This window comes from Crinia signifera, chromosome 3 (genome assembly GCF_055691185.1).
Source record: "Crinia signifera chromosome 3, ASM5569118v1, whole genome shotgun sequence".
Taxonomy (NCBI): domain Eukaryota; kingdom Metazoa; phylum Chordata; class Amphibia; order Anura; family Myobatrachidae; genus Crinia; species Crinia signifera.
Genome location: NC_139219.1, coordinates 18,756,552 through 18,774,986, shown reverse-complemented (window position 1 = coordinate 18,774,986; position 18,435 = coordinate 18,756,552). Strand labels below are relative to the sequence as shown.

Sequence of the window (18,435 nt, the reverse complement as noted above, 5' to 3'; positions counted from 1 at the left end):
ATCTCTAACACATCCTGTACACACGCACCTCAGCTTAAATCAGTGACGGCTAACCTTGGCTCTCCAGCTGTTGTTGAACTACACATCCCAGCATGCCCTGCTACAGTTTTAATATTTGGCCATGCTAAAACTGATTCAGGGCATGCTGGAATGTGTAGTTCAACAACAGCTGGAGTGTCAAGGTTAGCCATCACTGGCTTAGATCAATGTATGTAGGTGTCATTTATATATGTATGTTTGTGGTATATTCAGGGAATACATTATAACAGCGGGAGAGCACGCAAGAACTTTCAGAAACAAAGGCGTCCTGGCCTGTTCTGCTGTAACATTGTTATTTGATGCGGTTGAAAGAGAAAGCAATAGAAGTCCTCCTGAGCCTTGCCTAAGGTTCTATAAATGGGGGTTAGTGATACTTACACAGTACATTCTAATATCAAAACACATTATTAATTCTCCTTTGGAAAGTAACACTCTTGTGAGAGCGAGAAGCTTAGGAAAAACCCTTAGTGAACGTAAAAATATATCTATATGTATTTGTTCCCAATTACTATATTCTTCAGCAGCTTCCACCCGGCAAGTTATACTTAAAAATCCATGGTAAGCACAAACCTCAGAGTATGTTGTCTATGCAGATTATAAAAATACAGTGTAAAGGGCCCGGAACGCTCCGCAAGATCGCTCAGCACACAGCAATGCGTCTGCGCAGTGGCGTAACTAACATTTCGCGCCCCCCCCCCCCCCCCCTTAGCCCAGCCTCCTGCTCTCATGCACCCTAACTCCCACCCAGTAGGAGGAGACACTGACTCAGGGCCACTGTCCTGTACTCCTGTACTGCCACGCTGGACCCTCACCAACTGGCAGAAGCTGCACTGTGTCTCCCACTCTCCTCTTTAGTCCCCCTTATGCCCACACACCCCTATCACTACCCAGCCTCCTGTTTTCCTGTGTCATGACCTCCGCCAATGGGGAGCCGCTGACTCAGAAACACCCTACTATACTATTGCACACACACACCTCAACAACACGCACACACAGCCCCCCCCCCCCCCCCCCACACCCACAAATGTCACTGCACCCTCCACACTATCAATGTACATCTTACTCTGTAACCGCTTTTTAATTAAACAAAACAATACACACACCCTTCCACATCATATGCTCTCTATTTAACACATTTCACCTATAACTCAAGTTGCAATACAGGCATCTTACATACAATTCTAACCATATTTCTCATATACAAATGTTCACAAATTAAGGGGGCGCAGCCCCTTACGACGGTGTGAAGAGTGGTGCGATGAATAACCTAGTGTTAAGTATATACTGTTTATATATTCTCATACTGTTGGCACCTAAGATTTGGGGGTCATTCCTATTGGTTCTTTCCGGCTCCTGCCTACTCGGTTCTACATTATATTGTCATCCCTTGTGAGGCGGCTGTGCACATTTACAACGTACATAGAGAAAAGCCTGACCTTCTATTATTTGCCAGGTAATCCTGTTCCCTGTCTTTCCTGCCAGGGCAAGCGTCTGCCAGCCGGGCACGGTGCTCCGCAGGTGTCTGCTGCTGTAACCACTTGTTGGGTGTATGGGGGAAGCGTCGCTGATAAATCCTGCGGCCATTTAACCTCCTGACCAAGGCATAACAATGGCATTGTCACCGACAACGGCTCTCCAGCCTAATGAGCTGCAAAGTGACGGACAATTATGCTGCAGCGCGATAAGCAGGGAGAACTCTGTAAAGGACCATTTTATTGCGTTTCTGTTTTCCCAAAATAGGGCTAAGGGGCTGCCGCTGCGCAGAGCGCTCCGCACCCCCCTCCGTAACAGGTTATTAAGTGCTGACAGGAAATCACATCTCATAAATAATGCTTAAGAGCCTTTGCTATATAAATTGAACGTGTTGTGAATTGTGCTCGGCCCCTTTGTAGCATTCGCTGCCTGGAGCTGTGAGAACAGAAGATGTCATTTTCATTACTTTTTAATGAGGTGCCAATTAAAGCCAAAGCAGGAGCTCAGGAGAGACCCAGTCACCAGGCCCCTCGCTCCCCCCCCCCCCCCCCCCCCCCCCATTCTTCACACCTCCCTGTTTTTCTGCTCCGTCGTCCGTGAATCTGTGCCCTAGAGCCCACTGTGGGAACGGCGCCAAGCCGACGGTGAGGGGAGAGGAAAAAAAAAATTCATTAAATTACAATCTCATCTGCAGCGCATACAGACAAATTCCGCTTGGCTTTGATCTTCAAAAGAGCAATTTGTTAAGATGAGTTCTGCGCACCCCTTATCCAGTCAGCTGGGAGAGGTGAGAGGAATAGCTAATTGTTCCGGATTCGCTGTTCGTACAAGTATCTCACAGCGTTAACCTCATCCGCGCCGTTTCCTGTATGCTTCTCGCAACATTTAGAACTACACTTGCACATCCTGTATAATAAGACTAACATTGTTCCTCACACTCCTAATGGGGGGAATTCAAGTGTTGTGTGCAGCAGTGGACACTAGATGATGTCACATGGTAGGAAAAGGCTATTTAGTGATATTTTGTCATCCAAAGAATGGGGTAAGTTGTTTTGTATAGTGTTTATTGCGCACGTGTCTCATCGGCAGTTAGGGATTTAGAACACAACCTATCTGTAGTAAGACTTGCTCTGAGACTCTGTCTGCATGAACTCAAGTGCTCTTGTCTGGTGTTTCCAGAAATAAGTTGCCAACATGCCTCAGGTGTCTTCTCCCCACCACTGTGTTTATGTCCCCATGGAGGCAGCCAGAGTTCCGTTGCTGTGGTAAAGGGCTGGTATGTATTGAGGTCACAATGCCTATGGATTCTCGAAAACTTTTGAAAAAGTTATACCAAAGTCATGGTTGCTCAAACTGGTCCTTGAAATGTCTCGAAAGGTCACATTTCCCAGACCACCTAGCTGGTGCACAGGTGCAGTCATTACTAACTCTCACGTTTCCCAGGCCACCTAGCTGGTGCACAGGTGCAGTCATTACTAATTGTCACATTTCCCAGACCACCTAGTTGGTGCACAGATTTAGTCATTACTATCTGTCACATTCCCCAGACCCTCTAGCTCAGGCATGTCCAAACTGTGGCTCTCCAGCTGTTGTGAAACTACACATCCCAGCATGCATTGCCATAGTATTAGCATTCCCTAATAGCAAAACTGTGGCAAGGCATGATGGGACTTGTAGTTTCACAACAGCTGGAGGGCCATAGTTTGGACATGCCTGCCCTAGCTGGTGCACAGGTGCAGTCATTACTAACTGACTCGTTTCCCAGACCACCTAGCCGGTGCACAGGTGTAGTCGTTACTAACCGACACATTTCCCAGACCACCTAGCTGGTGCACAGGTGCAGTCATTACTAACCGACATGTTTCCCAGCCCACCTAGCTGGTGCACAGGTGCAGTCATTACTAACCGACACGTTTCCCAGCCTACCTAGCTGGTGCACAGGTGCAGTCATTACTAACCGACACGTATCCCAGCCTACCTAGCTGGTGCACAGGTGCAGTCATCACTAACCGACACGTTTCCCAGCCCACCTAGCTGGTGCACAGGTGTAGTCATTACTAACCGACACGTTTCCCAGCCTACCTAGCTGGTGCACAGGTGTAGTCATTACTTACCGACACGTTTCCCAGCCTACCTAGCTGGTGCACAGGTGCAGTCATTACTAAAGATCATGTTTTCAAACATGTGCAGCATTTATCCCTAACCGACACATTCTACAGATCCACAGGTGGTCTCGAACACATGGACTTTTGGTAGATATCGAGGACTGGTTTGGCCACCCCTGAGCCAAGTAAACATTAGGTAGGGAGTCTGACCAAGTGGAACAGCTTGTGGTCGCCATGAGGAACTGGGTGTTTGTGGATTTGCTTGGTTTGATGGGATTGGTCAGTGTAGGTCTTTGTTGGACAAACAAATGCCATGCCCAGTCACATGTTTTGACGGATGTAATCTCTACAAGGGAGGACTAGCAAGAGATCTAACCTGAGGGAAAGCTCAGATTGACCCGAATAGATGGTTCACCCCTATAACACATGTCTGATGACAGATTTGCACATCGGAACCAATGCAGATCTCCACCCTGCCCAGGATAAACTGAAACCCTTGGTAAATGGACCAGCGCCACATCATTTAGTTTTGGTATTTGCATGGCATTCCCCCGCTACAGTGACCATAATACCTTGCTAACATCCCTGCCACGTCCAGGACTCGCGCTCTCCTGCACTCCTCTCCTTCTGTCTGCATCAAACCAACAACTACGGTCTAAAACCACAGATAAACCTTTCCAAGACCTCATTTAAATGATTTGTTTTTTCATGCAACCTTTTGGGTGATATCCAATTAGCTACGGTAAATTCCCGCAGATAATGGATTCTCCCGGGGCTATCCAATTAGCCTGATAACCCTGCACTTAATGCGGATTATACTCCAGGTGCTTTAGGCACCCAAACCGTAATTCTCATCAGGAAGACCGCAGATCCACAGTAACATAAGGGTTTGGGTAGTTAGCCAAGATCCCGTGTACTAACTGAACTTTTTTTTCACCCAAAATAAGCTCCTATCGGGTAGCCCAATAATGGCCAAATAGAAGCTATGAAGAAGTCAATGTCGTCTGGATCGGATTGTAAGGGGATACGGTCACTAGGTCGGCATGCATGAAGGTCAACATGGGGTTAGGTCGTCCGGGTCATTAGGTCAACACAAGCATTAGTTTGACATGGAGAAGGTCAAAATGGGGGGGGGATTTGAGCCGACTTGTCGACAGGCGCTACTGTATTTCATGCCCTACCATCCACTAATTCGTGGTGGGAGAATAAAATAGTGTGCCCGAAGCATGGCGAGCGGACACAGTGCACTTTTTTTAGTGTCCATGTCGACTGTGTCGACATTCGGGTAAAAAAAAGTTATTGTTGACTTAGTTGCTGTCTATCCAATGACTAATACCCATTGTAAGCTCTTGTGGGCCGAGGCCTGTCTGTAGTCTGTGCAGCACATAGTTACTTGGATAATGTCTGTGCATTATACAGTAGGTTATTGGTAGGTCCTCACTGTACGACTCCGGTCTCTTCTGACCCAGTGACTGATATATGTAATTGTAACTAGAGCGGATGAGGTTTATTTTCCGTGTGCCCCGTACATCAGGCAATGTATGTTATTAATCCCATTCCGAGCCTTCCTACATTACCAATAGCGGACTTCAATCAGGATTGCTGCTGCAGCTATTTTCCTTCTTCCAGTGTGGTCTCGGCTGCGATATTAGGTGTTTTGTTTTGCCCGAGCTGGAAGGTGACTTTGGTTTGTGAGAGCCACCTACTCGCCACACACTTAAGAAGTTCCCTAAATTGAAACTGCAACAGAAAATGAAACCTGCAGAGTTAAAAGGTGGTTTGTTTGCAAGATCAGTGCAGAGGAGATCAGTTTGAGTCTATGTAATATAGCCCCCAGCCTGGCAGTCTTCTACAGCACAGCCTCAGCCTCTGTGTGACTGATCTGAGGACCATACTGCGCTGTCTACGTGTTCCGGTGCTACATCCCCTCCGCCCTACCACACACACTGCATACATACACACGTACACACAAGGGTGTACCTACAATGCTGTTTAGCCCCATAGCAAGGTCCCCACCCCCCCACACTACACTACAATTCCTCTTAGGCTGGGTATACACTGGGCAATTTATCGTTAATGATATGGACAGTATAGATATTGTCACCTATATTGCGTGAATATTGTCCATTGTGTACGGTCAATATTGTTAACGATGCGTGATGCTGTTAATGCGCCCCCTCATTGTCTCTACATGCAGCTCAATATGACAGTATTGTCAATCAGAGGCTGCATGTTAGCAGCAAGAGGTGGATATTACTGACCGATATTGTGAACGATATCAGTCAGTATGTGGGAACTGTATTGTTCTTCTGCTGCAATTGCTTAAGTGTGTACTCAGTGTTAGCATAGCAAGAGAGACTGTCAGTGAGGAGAGTTACTGACAAAGAGGATCTTAGGGGGAGACAGAGCAAGAAAGAGAGATAGAGGAGGGAGACAGCATCAGTACAAGAGAGAAAGGGGGCGGAGATGACTTCAGAGAGAGAGAGCGGGAGGAGGCAGTGCCAGAGAGAGCGGGAGGAGGCAGTGCCAGAGAGAGCGGGAGGAGGCAGGGCCAGAGAGAGGGGGAGAAGGCAGCGCCAGAGAGAGGGGGTGGAGGCAGCGCCAGAGAGAGAAGGTGGAGGCAGCACCAGAGAGAGGGGGTGGAGGCAGCGCCAGAGAGAGGGGGTGGAGGCAGCGCCAGAGAGAGGGGGTGGAGGCAGCGCCAGAGAGAGGGGGTGGAGGCAGCGCCAGAGAGAGGGGGTGGAGGCAGCGCCAGAGAGAGGGGGTGGAGGCAGCGCCAGAGAGAGGGGGTGGAGGCAGCGCCATAGAGAGTGGGAGGAGGCAGCGCCAGAGAGAGGGGGTGGAGGCAGCGCCAGAGAGAGGGGGAGGAGGCAGCGCCAGAGAGAGGGGGAGGAGGCAGCGCCAGAGAGAGGGGGTGGAGGCAGCGCTAGAGAGAGGGGGTGGAGGCAGCGCCAGAGAGAGGGGGAGGAGGCAGCCTCTGAGAGAGAGAACGGGCGACATCAGAGACAGGGTATGACACCGCATTAGAGAGAGATTACTTCAGAAGGAGAGAGAGAGGGCATGAGATGTTATACATACGTTCATCTCCAGTTTTTATATTATGTATAGAATTTATCTTGGCTGCATGATTTCTGCACAGTATACTGTATATGTATTTTTTAGACTTGTCCAGGAATAATGGTACAAGTACTGTACAATTTAAGGGCATCACCTGGGGTTATTTACGAAGTAACATGACTATTGTAGTCCTCATTATTAAATGTGAGACTCCACACATCGCAGTCCTGTGGTTGTTTCTACATACCCACCTGTTATATTACATACTGACCTGGAATACCCCTTTCACATCGCAAATGCCGCGTCGCACCCAGGATTTGGGCAGTGGGAGTGGCCTGGCATTTGCAGTGTCTGCTGCTCACAGCATCCCTGCTTATTGACGGGGGGAAGGAGACAGCACCGAGGTGACGCTGCAACCCAGGTCCAACACGAGAATAACACTTATCTTGTGTCGGATTACGGAGTTGCTGGACCCGGGATATTCCAAATGCCCCTTTCACACTGCACGCCTACCCGCGTCGACCTTGCAACAACCCATGACCGACCAGGGTTATTAGTGCAGTGTAAGAAAAGTACAGAAATGCTGGATATGTCATGTTCGGCTTTCGGCCAATGCGGAGAGGCTTCTAATATGTTTCTCTTGGTTTGGGGAATTTCATTCGGATTCTAGGAGGGTAAACCTTTGTGACTGGGCAGTGGCAGATTTCGGGTTATGTACCTGTAGCTTATGCCGTTTCCTCTATTCAGGAACCAAGTCCACCTGTTGCTCTTACTTCACCTACATGTATCCTATTCAAAACTTGTAATGTGTACCCAATGTTATACATATTTCTTTTTTGAATTCTCCAATTAAAATTTTGAATAAAAAAAAAAAGTTTCTTCTATAGCGCACACATATTCCGCAGCGCTTTACAGAGTATATTTGAACACTCGCATCAGTCCCTGCCCCAGTGGAGCATACAATCTATATTCCCTACCACATGTACACGTGTACACAGACATTCTAGGGTTCATTTTTGTTAGGAGCCAATTAGCCTAGCAGTATATTTTTGGATTTTGGGAGTAAACCCTGACAACCCAGAGGAAACCCACGCAAGCACGGGGATAATATACAAACTCCGCACAGTTAGAGCCATGGTGGTGATAGAACCCATGACCTCAGCGCTGTGAGGCAGTAATACTAACCATTACACCATCCGTACTGCCCCGTATATATAACACATGGTGGGAATAGAACCCATGACCTCAGTGCTGTGAGGCAGTAATGCTAACCATTACACCATCCGTACTGCCCTGTATATATAACACATGGTGGGGATAGAACCCCTGACCTCAGTGCTGTGAGGCAGTAATGCTAACCATTACATCATCCATACTGCCCCGTATATATAACACATGGTGGGGATAGAACCCATGACCTCAGCGCTGTGAGGCAGTAATGCTAACCATTACACCATCCGTACTGCCCCGTATATATAACACATGGTGGGGATAGAACCCATGACCTCAGTGCTGTGAGGCAGTAATGCTATAACCATTACACCGTCCGTACTGCCCCGTATATATATCACATGGTGGGTATAGAACCCATGACCTCAGTGCTGTGAGGCAGTAATATAACCATTACACCATCCGTACTGCCCCGTATATATATAACACATGGTGGGGATAGAACCCATGACCTCAGTGCTGTGAGGCAGTAATGCTAACCATTACACCATCCGTACTGCCCAACTATTGTACTGCTTAATGCACAAGAACACTGCGAAAAATGTCTGCTGATCCGTTTATATAACTTCAACCGCAGCGCTTGTCCCCTGCCGTGTGCAAATAATGCAGTAATATATTCCACAATGAGCAACATAATAGGATAAAGTGTCCAGGGGTTGTGCTGAGACCGGTCCGATCTCTTTAATGCCGGGGGGACTCTATTAATAAGGACCAGCTTTAGATGACTGATACTACACAGCGCATGATCTCTTCATCAGCCCTCTGTACTCCCCGCAAAGCTGTAATTGGGTTGGTATGTTCCCAGCATTATGTGGTATCGTACCCCCCTGTGTCACACTGACAGACACAGCAGCTCTCTGCCTAAGGCAATGGGTATATTAATTATTATATAGATTTTACAATCCCCTGTCAGCTGGTGGAAGCAAGCCTTGCTTTGTTCTGTGTGCGAGGAGCGATGATATGACTGCGTGAGGACCCTATACTTCCCATTTCTGCTCTTCCCCCGTGTTTTATAATGTGAGGGAGCAGCCTTGTTTTATTCCGTTATAAATTATGGCTAGTCGCTGTAACACAGCCCCAACGTGCTACATTGTGGTAACCGCAGAATACAGTATATAAAGAGACATTGTTCTTGTTACATCAAATATGTATATACTAGTTGGATGGTTTAAACCAGGTTTTAGTTTTTTTCAAGTGAGTGAGCTGAACCAATGAAGTAAATTTACACAGACACAGGGCAACAGGGAGGGTGGGAGAATAAACCAGATCAGATAGGTAGTAAATCTGCCTAGCATCAACTAAGACTTCGCAAACTCCTCCCCAAAACATCCTGTAGGTCAGAAGAAAGCCACAACTAACAGTATTGTTTTCAATGTCATCCAACTCTGAGTGTTCTTTGAAGGTTTAGGGGGGTTATTCAATCCTGGATTTCGACTGTCTGGAAGTTCCGACAGTAGGAATCTTGCTCCGTTTTTGGCCAGCTGGACAGTTTATCGACAGGCAGAATTCAATGTTTTGCCTGGAGCGTGCCGGCGACAGCAGATGTGGATTGCAGTTATCCCCGCCATGAACTCAACAATTCATGGCCGTTTCCGACAAAACAGATCCGTCTGGTTTGAAAGTTGGATCCGTTTTGTCCAGTTCCGCCTTCAGTGCTGTCGGAAACGACAGTATTGACTATGTGGCTGCCATTTTTTCCCCTGTCAAAAATAGCAGCTGGGATTGAAATTTTTTCGCAGTTCGAACAGTCTGGTTTAAATGTTTAAATTAATTGTAATTTCTAAAAATATATATATATATATTTGTCTACATTGAATGTTGAATGATGTTAATGTTATTTTAAAGTGGCTCACCTCTGGATCTGCTACTAGCATTGAGTCTGACTAGACGTTAGACCTGAAAGGGTTAAACTAAAACCATTTAACCCCAAATAAAAACTTTACATCTGCTGAGTGCAAGTTATCTGCCATTGTCTGCATAAAGTGCTGCAGCATCTGTCAATGGATTACTGGACAGGAATATGTCCCCCATATGTCGTGTCAACATGGACACCGAAATGTACCACTCGCTACACTCTCCATGCTTCGGGCACGGTGCCTCGCTATGCACAGCACACTTTTATTCTCCCACCACACCCTAGTGGATGGTAGGGCATGAAATACCGCCTGTCGGCACATGTCGGCTCAAAAAAAACAGTAAAAATCCCCATGGCAACCTAATGACCCTGTCGACCTAACCCATGTTGACCTTAAGTCATGTAGACCTAAATGCATGTTGACCTAATGGTGATGACCATCATGCATTTGATGCAATGATCGCATCCCGTATGGTTGGTTACTGTCTACTTTTTCTCCTTGCTGCTGCTGAAGATTCTGTACCAGGATGTTGTATTATTAGGACAGGGTTTCTCAGCATAGTGGAGCTTAGGCAGAGTCAAGTAGTACTTCAGCCTATTCCGCAATTTAGTATTTCTAGAAACCTGTCGTAATATAAACTGTAGGGCAGAGTGGGGACTTGCAGACGTAGGGTTGATGCCTCGGACTAATGCAAGGGTTCGTTCAAGAACCACGTTTTGTAATGCTGTTGTGTCCCAAATCCTATTGTTGTCAAATTGATAGACAAACCCACTGCTAATGTTTACAATCAGAAGCACAACTGTGCATCACCACATAACTAACCCTAGGGATGACCGATATGCACTATTTACTTCATTTAATATTTGTTCCAAATGTATCTAAATTTAAAAAAAAGTTTAATCCTATGGGTGCCGTGAAAAAAAAAGCTTATACTCTAAGGCAGTGGTTCCCAACCTTTTCTTTCCCGTACCCCTTGATTAGGCTTTTCATTTTAGGAGTGCCCCTCCTCTCGCGTCAGTTTAGGAATCGGGTCCCTCTGGCCGCTGGCTGTGTACTGTCTCCGGGGTTCCCGCTAACACCTGTAGGATTAATGCCGCTGCTTCCTCCACCCATGTTGGCACCGGGTAGATGATTGTTGATGTCTGGTGACAGTGTGGGTAGCTCCCAGTGGATTGCTGGTCGGGCAAAAGCACAAGGAGGTGCTGATTACGTTGCAGGCGGAACTCTAAGTGACACAACGTGGTTTATCTCCATGGCACTGGGAGACTACTTCTTCCACCCTTACCAATCTTCTTTTAAATACCACAACCAGTCTTCAGCATTCCCCCAGAAGTACAACTACCCCAGGTTGGGTACCACGGCTCTAAGTTAGAGCAGTTCTTCTGCCCCTTGGTTAGAAGAAAATTTCCACATTATGGCCCTGATTCTGGTTGACTCAGTAAGCTGCTAGCAGCTTACTGAGTCCCAGAGGGCCTGCCTTGCTGCCACCCGATTCACTGCCCCTCACCTCCACCGTATCCCCTCACAACCATGTGAGGGTATGTGTCACGAAGACGCATCCCCTCGAAAGCACCTGCAGCAGGAGAAATCTTTTGATGGTCCCCGACCATCTAAGTCAGTGGAGCTTGATTTTATATTTGCGGGCATCCAGACAAAGACAAGGTGGGCTGCTGACGTCATGGGACATCAGTGTCAGTCGTCTGCCCCCAGCACACCACCTCCCGCCTGCAATCCCATGGGAATGCCAAGCATTTTCATGGGGACACCCATGAAATGCTGGGCAAATCCAACTCCCACGCCCCCGGCCCGCATGGGTTCATGCATAGTGGCCAAGTCCATTCGCCCAGGGACCCTGCACATGCGCAGGATGAACCAGAACAGAATATCCCCCTATATATCTCACAACAGTAAGTGCATAAGACAGATGTTGAATAGTGAGACCAGTTTATTGAGCGATAAAACACTGACCAAAAATAAGAAAGTACAAGCCCAAAAAAATTGTCAACTTTTTTTCCCCGTCATTTAATATTTGACAGCATATAGGACAAAATCAGAAATGTTTTAATTACCATACACAAATATTACTTAATATATAGGATCACATTGAGATCCCAGTTTAAAGTTTGGGATAGAACATTTTCCTGTTATTTTTGTACAGCTGCTAATTGGATATACGGTACCCTTGTCTACACTGAGAGTCTGTAGAACTGTACATTTATGTGTAGAATGGACAATGGGGTATATTTATGAATGCTTGAAGGGAAATACCTTTAAAAGAGCAAAGTACCAAGCATTCAGCACCTGCCATTTTTCAAACACCAGTCTGTATCATGGCAGCTGATTGGTTTGGTACTTTTTTGCTCAATTCATCTCTCTGTCGGCTTTGATAAATAGAACCCAATGTTTCTTGGCCACCTACAGTAGTAAACTATTCTTTGTAATGTTATTATTCTCTTCTTCCTTTCAGGTTACGTGTTCTGTATGTTACATCGTCTCCCGGAACAGCATGACTGCACGTTCGACCACATGGGCCGCGGACGTGAAGAGGCCATTATGAAAATGGTTAAACTAGACCGGAAAGTGGGCAGGTCCTGCCAACGTATTGGCGAGGGCTGTTCCTGAGTGCCATAACCTTCAACCAAATGCTGTTTCTCTTAGTTCACTAATGTTAGCCTTATTTAGGACAAAGTCAAGCAGGCTCTCACTACTGAGCAAGTCACAGACTACAGCCAATCAGGTTTCTTCTTTTTTGTTTTTGAAAACCATGCAGGTACTTTAAAACTAATGCGGTTGGTAGTGGATGACTATTGGCCACGCAGTAGCTGTTGGCCACTAGGGAAGCACCAGGAATTTATTTAAACTTTATAATTATTAACGCTGTTCATTTTTTCCGTTACACTGATTAAAAAAAAAAGATTTCAAAAAATGTTTTATGTCATTCTCCAAACTGTTTTATAGTTGGACCATCTAATTCATTCATTGTTTGGTGTAGCCCATAACCGCGGATTATAAATAAAAGTTGGGTTCATGCTGATCGTCCACTGTCACGTGACATTGCCAGTGAAGTTTGCGATGGTCACTGCTGTCTGTATCATGTGTGTCTGAGTGTTATATTAGCAACATCAGGGATTTCACTGGGCTGGTGCATCCTCCCAGTCAGGTTATCAGGTTTTTAATAACAAAGACCCGACAGTTAGTCGTGGTCTTTCCGGGCTTGCTATCTGAGACATCATGAACATTTCATTGGATTTAGATCTTTGCCTCACCCCTGTACCTGTAATTGATTAATGTAACAAGTACATCATATGACAGCTACTTACAGACTACAACAGCCTACCCCACCAGCCTTAACCTGATTGGCTTTTGTTTGCAATTTGCCAAGTGATGATCTTTGTGATCAAATGAGGCCTACTCACAGCACAGTAGCCATGGCTGGGAGCCTACAGACCCACTTTCTGTACTATACATATACTGGGGAGGGGAAAGGACCTATTTTATAGCAAACAGAACCCAGTAACAGTGTTGAGGAACAACCACAAATAACTCTCCCCTCATCAACTTGATTTTTGTAATTTTCTCCTCCGAACTGTTAGCTTGTAAAGCAAAAGGGCTCGGAAGCCCTGATTCTATGCAGCCTAAGGGGGGTGGGAAAGGAGGGAGGGGGGTGCTATAGCATGCGTAGTAAATGAGAGATGGCTGGGAAATGCAAGTAATCCCAGGTGATGGAATGCTGCAAAATCTGTGGAGGAGCATTTAATTGTGGGTGATGCTTAATGGTGACCCTTACACAAGGTCTAAAACTTTCAAGGACTTACAGAGTACCCATGTCTCATTTTCATCAAAGTCGCTTGCTTTTGTCTTAAAGGCTCAGCTGAGCGCTCTCTCAGATCTAAGACTGTTTCGCATAGAGTTCCTCATGACTGACTGCACTTTGAAATTCAGTTTTTGCGTTCAAGCCACCTTTATAGTAATAGCTAATGAACGTTTAGCGTGTTTTCTTTTGTTCACAGTTGACTTGGTCTTTCAGTTCTGTTGGCACTTATGCACTCAAGGGAATTTCAGCTGTTTGAGAAGCCTAGGTTTCCCCTATCATAATAGAATTTAAAAAAAAAATAGTATGGGGAGATTGAGCTGGAATTGTCCATGTTTATGATTCATAAATACAATTACCTCTTCTGTGACCAATTATACCTGTCTGTAGCACATAGAAAAAAAAATGTGTGATCCCACCGCTGCCACCACTTTTATGATAAACAGGAATTCTAGCTTCTTGTTTCTTTCAGGAACCGAACTTCTCTCAACAGTGAAAGAAGATCCATTGCATTTTCTGTGATTGCCACAAAGACCACTATGTACACATATGCCACGTGATGCTGTAAAATACAGTAGGCTTTTAGTCCTGATTCCCCTTTTTTTTTGCCATATCCAAAATGCAAGCCCCCGTCCCTCATAAAAAAGGAAGATCAAGGCTTTTTCCTCATCACCCATGATTTTGGGCACAAGACTTAGTGGAAAGGTGGCTGAAGCAAACACTACCATGAACATTTTATTGGGAATTATGGACAGTTTGCAATACAATGATGATAATTCACTGGGTTGTTCCTTTGCAGTATCTGTTCTGTGAAGTTTGTTAAATGTAAGGAAAAGTTTAATTTCTTGTATCTTTAAGAAAATCTTATTTAACCATTTTTGTGTTCTAGATTTACTTAACACATGTAGCCTAGAACTGTTTTAGTTTAACATTGTATAAATATAAAAAAAAAAATATTGTAACTTTATTCTTTTCTCCCCTTCCTGCTGAAAGAAAAAAATTAAAAGGATGAGATTCAAGTTGGACTCAATTGCTTTCTCTTTTTTTTGTACGAAACATGTTTTTGTTTTGTTTTTTCGTTTTTGCAGTTTGAGGGAACGGTTTCAGAGAGTTTTTTCTTAGTTAAGCTTGAGACCTGAATTGGGCTAAGGAGTACAGAGTGTATCGGCATTTCCCAAAATCTCGCGAAGTCACGTGTATCATTAAACCATACAACATTCACCTGGAGTAGACATGTGCCACTCAGCTTGCACAAGGGTCTTTTTTTTATATGCATCTTTGTTGCAGTGTGATGCGACAGAACCGCTTCACGAATAATTCAATGTGCAACATTTGTACATCTGTGAGCGACAGAGTCTGACTCTGTAATACAAAGTCCTGTGATGCAGCAGCGGCTGTGCTTCATCTGCAACAAATTCCTTTGCAGTTAAAGTCTCAGACCAGTGTCTCTGGTAGAGATTTTGCTGTGCTTTGCTGCTTCTATGGTACGAATGAGATTCTAATATAAAGAAAGGGGGCTATGCTAGACTGCTCCGTGCTTCTCGCACCACATGTTGAGGCTAGGCGGATGAGGACACATCTGTATTTGGCTTACTTTTCCAGAGCTGAGCAGAATATCTACCTATAACAGAGGTTAAAGGCTGCTTCATAGATGTTACTTTAGCTCAAAAAGTCCAGATTTTGGAACCCTGTTGGACAGATTTGTAAATAGGAGCAGCGCCAGAATGATTTAATGTTCGTTGTTCTAGAAAGCGCACTTCATCTACCAAAATATTGTTTTCCAGTTTGGGTCCACATTAGTGTAAAATTAGATACAAAAAGGAAGTAAACGTTTTAAAATCCCAGATGTGATGAAGCAACGCAGAGATTAGACGTGTGTCAACTACATCGGTAGAGCAGGGCATTATACAGGGAGACCTGAGACTCTTAGGGGTAAATCAACTAAGATGGGAGTACTATTGAAGATGGGATAAATAAGAAGTAGAATCTAATTGGTTGCTACAACATCCCATCTTCAATAGAACTCTCATCTCAATAAATGTACCCCTTATTTTCTAGTGAAAATTAAATTTCAGTATAACTGAAGACGGCGCCATTGCATTCCAATTCCAGAACCCCACAGTGTTGGAAGCAGAAGCCTTCACTCTAGCTGCTGGTCCAGTTCTCTCCCACCAAAATATAACCGCTGGACAGAACCTACTAAACTATATCATCTGCTTATTTCTCCTACAAGTTAACTCCAGGAAAATCTTTTATTTCGGAGATTGCGTAGCTGTCCTACAGTCGCAGATGGTGGATCTGAATGCAGGATGCACCAAAAGCGCAATGCGACACACTGGGGTAGATGCATTAAGCCTTAAAGCAGGGGTAGCCAAACCAGTCCTCGAGATCTACCAATGGTTCATGTTTTCCAGACCACCTAGCTGGTGCACAGCTGTAGTCCTTACTAACTCTCCCGTTTTCCAGATCACCTAGCTGGTGCACAGCTGTAGTCATTACTAACTGTCACATTTTCAAACCTGCTACATTCATTCCTACTATTGATCCACAGGTGGCCTGAGAAACAGGAATTGTTGGTAGATCTTGTATAATGCTATGAACATCTATGCAATAATATGTGTGACCAAAATGCACACATCAGATAACCGTGATAAAACAAGCGTCACTCCAAATTTCTCCGATGGATAGTAAAAAGGATGAAGATTCGCACCCCATTATGCCTCACTTGGGAAGCCCACCACCCAATACTTTGTCCATGTTCTGTACATAACGCCCCACCAATCATGGATAGACAGTATCTAAGTCAACACCAAAAAAATCAAAATTAGTTTTTAAAGGGTTTATTTTTTCCATGCCTTTAAAGTATGAAAAAAATCTGGAAAATCATGTTTCGACTATTGCCATGTCGACATTTTGGTGTTGTCCTATTCATTGTCAAGCTATTATCTGGAACCCCCTCAGACCATTCTCTCATGTACAGGAGCCCAGTTTGTATTGTGTTGAATAGTTTTACCGATCCAGGTTTATCACCTATATTCGTTTGGCCCCTGTTCCTGGTGCGTAGATTGGCCAATGGTTTTGTGAATAATGGCTTCCTCCAATGTGTACATGTTAGGGCAGGGGTGACCAAAACGGTCCTCGAGATCTACCAACTGTCCACGTTTTCCAAATCACCTAGCTGTTGCACAGGTGTAGTCATTACTAACTGTCACATTTCCCAGATCACCTAGCTGGTGTACAGGTGTAGTCATTACTAATTGTCACATTTCCCAGATCACCTAGCTGGTGCACAGCTGTAGTCATTACTAACCGTCACATTCCCCAGACCACCTAGCTGGTGCACAGCTGTAGTCATTACTAACCGTCACATTTATCAGACCACCTAGCTGTTGCACAGGTGTAGTCGTTACTAACTCACATTTCCCAGACCACCTAACTGTTGCACAGGTGTAGTCGTTACTAACTCACATTGGTACTTATGTAATATCTGGGCTCCCGTTTTACTTATGAGACCGCGTCCCCTCGCAGGGCTCGCTGCGCTCGCCACGCTTCGGGCACGGTGACTCGCTGCGCTCGCCACACTATATAAAATCAACTCCATGCGTAGTTGGATAGTAGGGGTATGAAAAAATGTGGTGCATTTAACATGGGAGCCCAGATAATACATAAGTACCCTCACATTTCCCAGATCACCTAGCTGGTGCACAGCTGTAGTCATTACTAACCATCACATTTATCAGACCACCTAGCTGGTGCACAGTTGTAGTTATTACTATAACTGTCACATTTTCAAACCTGCTGCATTCATACCTACTATAGATCCACAGGTGGCCTGACACACATTAACTGTTGGTAGATCTTGAGGACAGGTTTGGCCACCCCTGTGTTATGGGCATTCTTTAATTGATTGCTACATTCAATGTATTACAAAAGATATTGGTGAACAATTTCCCTTGAACTGATCATGAAAGTTACCATATTGTGCGTCCACACTGAACGAATTTCAATTTCAATCACATGTAAAAATCCCTGGTCTTAATCTATCAACAAGTCGTAGGGGCAACACTCGAGGCTACAGGCGTAGATTTCTGGACCAGCTGCTTCTCCCCCGGGCAGCTGTATGTAGTTTGCTTAAGAGTTATTAGCCCCAAGCATCTTTGTGTTACTCCCTGAAGGAAAAGCTGCAAATATTAGTTAGAAATAATTTAACTGATAAATATGTTATATATAAACCACAATATTAGATGGCAATACTGTTCTGTCTCGTCTCTAAAATTTTGTTTAGTCCGGTTTTGAAATATTGGTTAGTGCTTTGCTCGTGTGTGTGTTGCCGTGTCCTTTGGACAAATTTATTGGTTGTTGAAAAATAACCTCCTCTGTCTTCGGCAACATAGTCCCATTATAATCGAAAAATAAAAAAATAGTAGTGGAGTTTACAACATGAGAAAATAATGCTGGTGGGTGAGATCTGTTTGCCTGGCTCCGGCCTGACCACCTCCGTGCACTTCTATCCACAGCTGTGAGACGGTAATTGGTTTCACTTCAGCAATAGACAAGTACAAATTTTACCACTCAAGAAGTAAAATTATAGAGCAAGCAAATGTTCACCTCAGTAATCAAGAACGGGGGCTGGGCTTGTGTCAGAGATGTGTATATGCTTTTATTTTACAATAATGCAGCAACAAATGACTTAAAAGGGCAAATCAAATGCATATGCTGGACAGAATGCAAGTAACTTAAAATGTCATGCCCATATTTTATGTGATTGTTCTCCCTTCTATTGTGAAATACAGTAAGAACGTGGAACAATCACTTACATCGGCTCTGGGTGGTACAACCACTTGGTATAAGACAGGTGTGGGGT

The 18,435-nt window shown here is 44.9% G+C and overlaps 1 protein-coding gene across 1 annotated transcript in view; it reads left to right on the top strand.

The window, feature by feature from the left end:
- Positions 1-14,596, top strand: part of ZFAND3 (zinc finger AN1-type containing 3) — a 147,636-nt gene extending 133,040 nt beyond the window's left edge. The window contains exon 6 of the mRNA XM_083175428.1: positions 12,228-14,596. Coding sequence (XP_083031554.1) covers positions 12,228-12,382 — 155 coding nt within the window. The 3' untranslated portion in view covers positions 12,383-14,596. The remainder of the gene's footprint in view (positions 1-12,227) is intronic.
- The last annotated feature ends 3,839 nt before the right edge of the window (positions 14,597-18,435 follow it).